At 41.5% G+C, this 4,865-nt stretch overlaps 1 protein-coding gene across 1 annotated transcript; it reads left to right on the forward strand. All coding sequences in view use genetic code 11, as the record gives it.

Moving 5' to 3' along the window:
- Window positions 1-2,056: 2,056 nt before the first annotated feature.
- Window positions 2,057-3,110, forward strand: EGR_10890 (hypothetical protein; the record flags this gene model as incomplete). Its single annotated transcript, XM_024500139.1, has 2 exons — window positions 2,057-2,153; window positions 2,992-3,110. 2 exons carry the CDS (start codon window positions 2,057-2,059, stop codon window positions 3,108-3,110), a joined length of 216 nt encoding a protein of 71 aa, XP_024345446.1.
- Window positions 3,111-4,865: the final 1,755 nt, after the last annotated feature.

A 4,865-nucleotide genomic window follows, 5' to 3' on the forward strand; every position in this document is an offset into this window, starting at 1 on the left:
GTGATCATTACTAGGCAGTAGATCTTAACTGTTGGTTATATTCCACCTCTTGCATTTGTCTTTAAAGCAGCTATGCCTCTATTATAGGAAAGATGTGGACAAAAAGCTTTTTTGAAAAGTGTCCTTCGGTACTACTAGCCAGCAAAATGTTGCACAAAAGTGCGTCTCTTTTGTATTTTGAAGCCGTCATGTTGGTAAAGAAGTAGAGCAGAGCTGACTCCTGGCGCATCAGTAAAAGGGATCTGTAAAAGCATTTATGATTGCATCAGCCAATGCAGGATGAATAGATGTGCATGCACTGATCCACTGTGGAATAAAACGTGTTGGACATGTCAAAGCTAGACATACCGACTAGTAAAGTGGGGTTTGGGCAGGTGGACTGTCCCTATACAATCAAATAAGAAGACGGCTTCAAAGAAAATGCTATTTGCAAAAAAAATGTCTAATATCGGATAGCACAATGCAGCAGCGCGATAAAGCATTCACTTCTGTTTTTTACCCGACATGCCATTTGGACTCTAGCTGATTGAGGTGGGCGTAAAACCGAGCCCTTCGGCAGTCACTGATAGGATAGTTATGCACCAGTGTTCGGTAGTCCTAGTGAATTTGAAATTCAAGGACGGCACTGTGTTTGTGACAGTACACTCAATCCTCTGTCTGTGATGTTCGTAAATGAGGATGCGTTTAACCAACTGATAGCAATCAGCCGTCTATTTATTTAGAGATACAAAGTGCAAATTACTACGGTGATACTTGTGATGCTTCTTATCATTCAGTGAACATGATGCGAATATTTATTAATCAGCTCTACATTCGAAAGTAGGCAATTGTTTAATAGATTTTACTCAACTTACAACTTTTACTTAATAACAATCAGTAGCGTGTACTTTAACTGTACGATTTTGGTCCAAATTAAAGTGAAAGGGTCATGCTACTGAACCATTCCGGCACACACACATACACAGGATTTTTTGACTGCGTATAGCTGCAGTGTACGCAATTCGTATATCAGGTAACGTGCAACACATATCTTCATTACCAAACTGCATCGGCTGTCATTGCAGCGTTATGTATTTCTACCGTTAAAAGTATGCCAGCACAAGGTACAAGGCGACAAGAATAGTGTTTGAGTGTAGTGTTTAAAAATGCAATGAGGATGATTTAATTTGCCGAATAGCTTTGTGATTGCACCTTGTAAGGCAGACGTCAATTTATTTGAATTCAACTTTACGCCCCTTTGACAATAGTGCAAATATGAAGTAAATCCTTCACAGCTACATTTCGGCAAAATAATTGAACCATTGGAACATCAAGCTAGCGAAAAATCGTAGATGCAATTCCCTTTTTTAAGCAATGCTAACCACATACTATGGAAATGCTCACGCAGGTAAAATGTTTGTCCAATAAAGCCTTGGCTGATTTTGAGTAAGATTAGCACTTTCGTTTTCGTCGACTAATTGCTAAAGATTGCTGCCCAGGAGAGAGTGGAGGAACCCTGGTAACCTTGTCGTTGGAAAAGGAAGGGAAAGAAGAAAAAGATGGGCATTGAGAGGGTAACTAGCAAGGTATCAGAGGGTCTGCACACTTAGAGCAAATTACACATCTGTACGTATTGCCATAGAATTTGATTTACTGGCTTGAATGCCATTGGGCTTTGTTATCGCTTGTGATTGGCAGATAGAGATGGGCAGATTTGTAAAGACTGAGTAGACGTTGGCAAGGCGACTTCGATGTTAGAGACACTACCTAGAATGTAAGCAGTGTTGAAGTCTAACCGGACGTTACCCATCCATAAGAATTAAACGAGCTTAAAAGGTTCGGCGTAAGAAACACAATGGAACTGGTAACTGGAGGCTGCCCCTGTGTCCACAGGCAAATTTTGCTTTTTGTAGACAAAATTGGTTGTTAGTTACCTCCCTCAATTTGAAACGTTGGCACCGCCGATTGACTCGTTCTGCATGGGTAACGTAGTCGTTTTCACTGCATTTCCTCAAACCCAGCCTGTCGTTAGGTAGACTGTTGGTCCTCGTCGAATACCGTTATACTCGCATTGCTTATGAGAGGTTCATTTAAGGCCTGCTTCTGGTTTCTAGCATCTTATCTCCCTATGTCATTAGGGTCACCTGGTAGAAGAAATATAGTTAAAATTTACAGTAAGCAGTTTTGCAAATAATGTTGATGATAAACAGAAGGGAAGTAGCGACCCCTTTACATCGTTGACCTTAACACGACCAGCTCTTAAATTAAAATTATAATAACTTCATTCGCTCTGTCTACAATTCAGTGTCATTGACTTCCTTTCAATACCTTACCACTTCTACAAGTCTGCGTTATTTCTCACATAACGTGCAGGGCCTCCTCGAGTTCTTGACAGAAAATAGTGCAGTTTCCTGACAATTGTTAAAAATCGTGACAAACTTAGAGTAAACTGGTTCAGCAGCAATCCACGCACATTTAGCGGTAGTATTACGGGATAAACGGGTAAATTAAGGGTCCAAATAATTTTAGATGTACATGCTCATTGCAGCGGCATTATTTTAAGATGGTGATATGCACAAATTCTTATCAACGAATGATGGGGTATTTCCGCATCACCAAATAACTTAAAATATTAACAAAAGAAAGCACCACACGCATGTCAATATGTTGCGCAAGTGTGTGGAAAAAATATTAATGCACATTGCAATAATATATATTAATGATCTGTTTATTATTCTAGGAGCGTGAAATGTGAACTTTATTTTAAATCGACTACTTTTGAGGTTACCATGGAAAGAGACACAGTAATAGTAACCATTTATATCTTCTTATATATTTAAGCATGTGCAGCATCCTAGAATTGTAGTACCTAGGCAGCATCGACTCGACAACCAGTGGTTAAGTTGTGTGATGATTAAAACCAGCTAACGATTAGTGACATGGCTAAGCAGCCTAAGCCATGTCCATGTTAAGCACATTAACAGCAGTTGTATTGCCCTTGCATATTTTAAGGGAAATGGCAAGTTTGCTTTGAGAAAAATGCTATTTATCAGTCATCATGGTTGAGCGGAATGGCGACAACAACAGCCACTGGAGTAAGTGAAGTTATTCTTAATTATTTAACAGCCTAAAATGCATGTAAGAGAGAGATAGTAGAGACGTCATGTCATTAAGTGCCGTAACCTGCTGTCCATTCGACTGACCCGTCTCTTCTTCCCACTCCGCAAACAGTGAGCTGCCGACCGTTGATGGGTTTGCCTACAGGAGAAGCCTCACGAAGTAGTGCAGGCAAGCGGCAATTTAAGCCACATCCTCCACATGGATGTGGAAGAGGACAGCCGACAAGTAAGTTGCAATTTTGTGGTAGTGCGATTTGTTGCTGCGTCGTATCATATTGAGGAAGCTGTGCGCGGCGCAGTGAAGGTCTTCTAGTTGGTGCTTAAGCTGATCGTTTATTTATGCAAAAACACATCACCAGTTCATTATTTTCCTAGATAGTCTAAAAGGAAACTTCCTTGCGTGCACTAAATCAGCACCAAAATGTTTGCTATTCGCGATTTTGGAAAGGTACAAGAAGTCGCAGATTTGTAGGAAGGGCGGATGCAAATGAATAAATGCTGAATTACAAGAGGGCAAAATAAAAGGCAAAAAGAAAATTTCTCCCCATGACCTGATACATCCCGTTCGCTTGGATGTTGACTTGTGCTTAGGCGGATTCTAGATGATTAGCACATATCCGTCTTTATTTTTCTTGCTTTTTATGGTGTCATGATTACCTCTGCCCGGCATGTAAAAGCATCTCGAATTTCCCTCACAACATCTTGATTCTCCTACACACATTTTTATGTCCTTGATTCTTTTCCAAATGCTTTATTTCCTCAGCTAACACTTCCTCTGCCTACTTTTTCCCCTTCCCTGTCTCATCTCCTTCCAACTTTTCGTTCCAATTAACTGCGCTTTTTTCACGTCCCTAGACGTTGCCGTACTCATCCCCTTCCGCGTCCATCCATTCAACTTGCGATTCCTGCAACCTTGGCTTATGTAGTTCCCCCATCTCAACCAAACCTACTGCTTCTTTCTCAGTGACCTACAAATTCTGAGTTCCTCATTTACCTTTTGCCTCTGCTACTGATCTTCCTCTTCCACAAGCGGCTTCTTTACCTACTCCTTCCTTCATCTCTCTTCCCGATTTGATTCCTAAGTCCCGCAGTCAACGTTTCCTCTCCCACTCCTCCATTCTTTATTACACCATCTTCTTCTTCTACGTATCCTCCGTCGTCCCTTCCTTCCATTTCCCTTTATTTGTTTCCATCTCCTCCCCATAACAGCCCCCATTCCATCATCTACAATAATTGGCATTCATCACCCATGTCTACTCACTCCTCCTCTCCACCCTCGAATATTTACACAATCTGCGTCATCTGCTCTTTAGCCCACAACTTCTCATTACTTCTCTCCTCTTCGCTTTCCTCTCCACGCTCAAGCGTACCATCCGTGCGTTCTTTCCGACGGTGCCCCCTAACCTCTTCTTTCTCCTCTATCTTACGTACCAATTATATCGAGCTTGGCAAATCACAGTGTGCTGCTCATTCACCAGCTTTTAATCAGCGTGCATTAGCTGTGACCCTTCACTACTCCCAATGACTGCAGCACAGACCATGCTTTATGCTGCACACACGCAGTCTGTCAAGGTGTAAGACGATTGTGGGATGGATTAGAGGTATCCAAGCCACCCGAATACCAAAATAATGATAGGATAAAAGTAAGATATTTAGGAAGCGATTAGATGTTGAAAGGAAGTCAATGGCACGGAGAAGCTGATCACATGTGTTTAATGATAATGCCCTACCAACAAACGGAACACTGGTAGCTACCAAGAACGAAGC

Source organism: Echinococcus granulosus (assembly GCF_000524195.1).
Source record: "Echinococcus granulosus chromosome Unknown EG_S00294, whole genome shotgun sequence".
NCBI lineage: Eukaryota > Metazoa > Platyhelminthes > Cestoda > Cyclophyllidea > Taeniidae > Echinococcus > Echinococcus granulosus.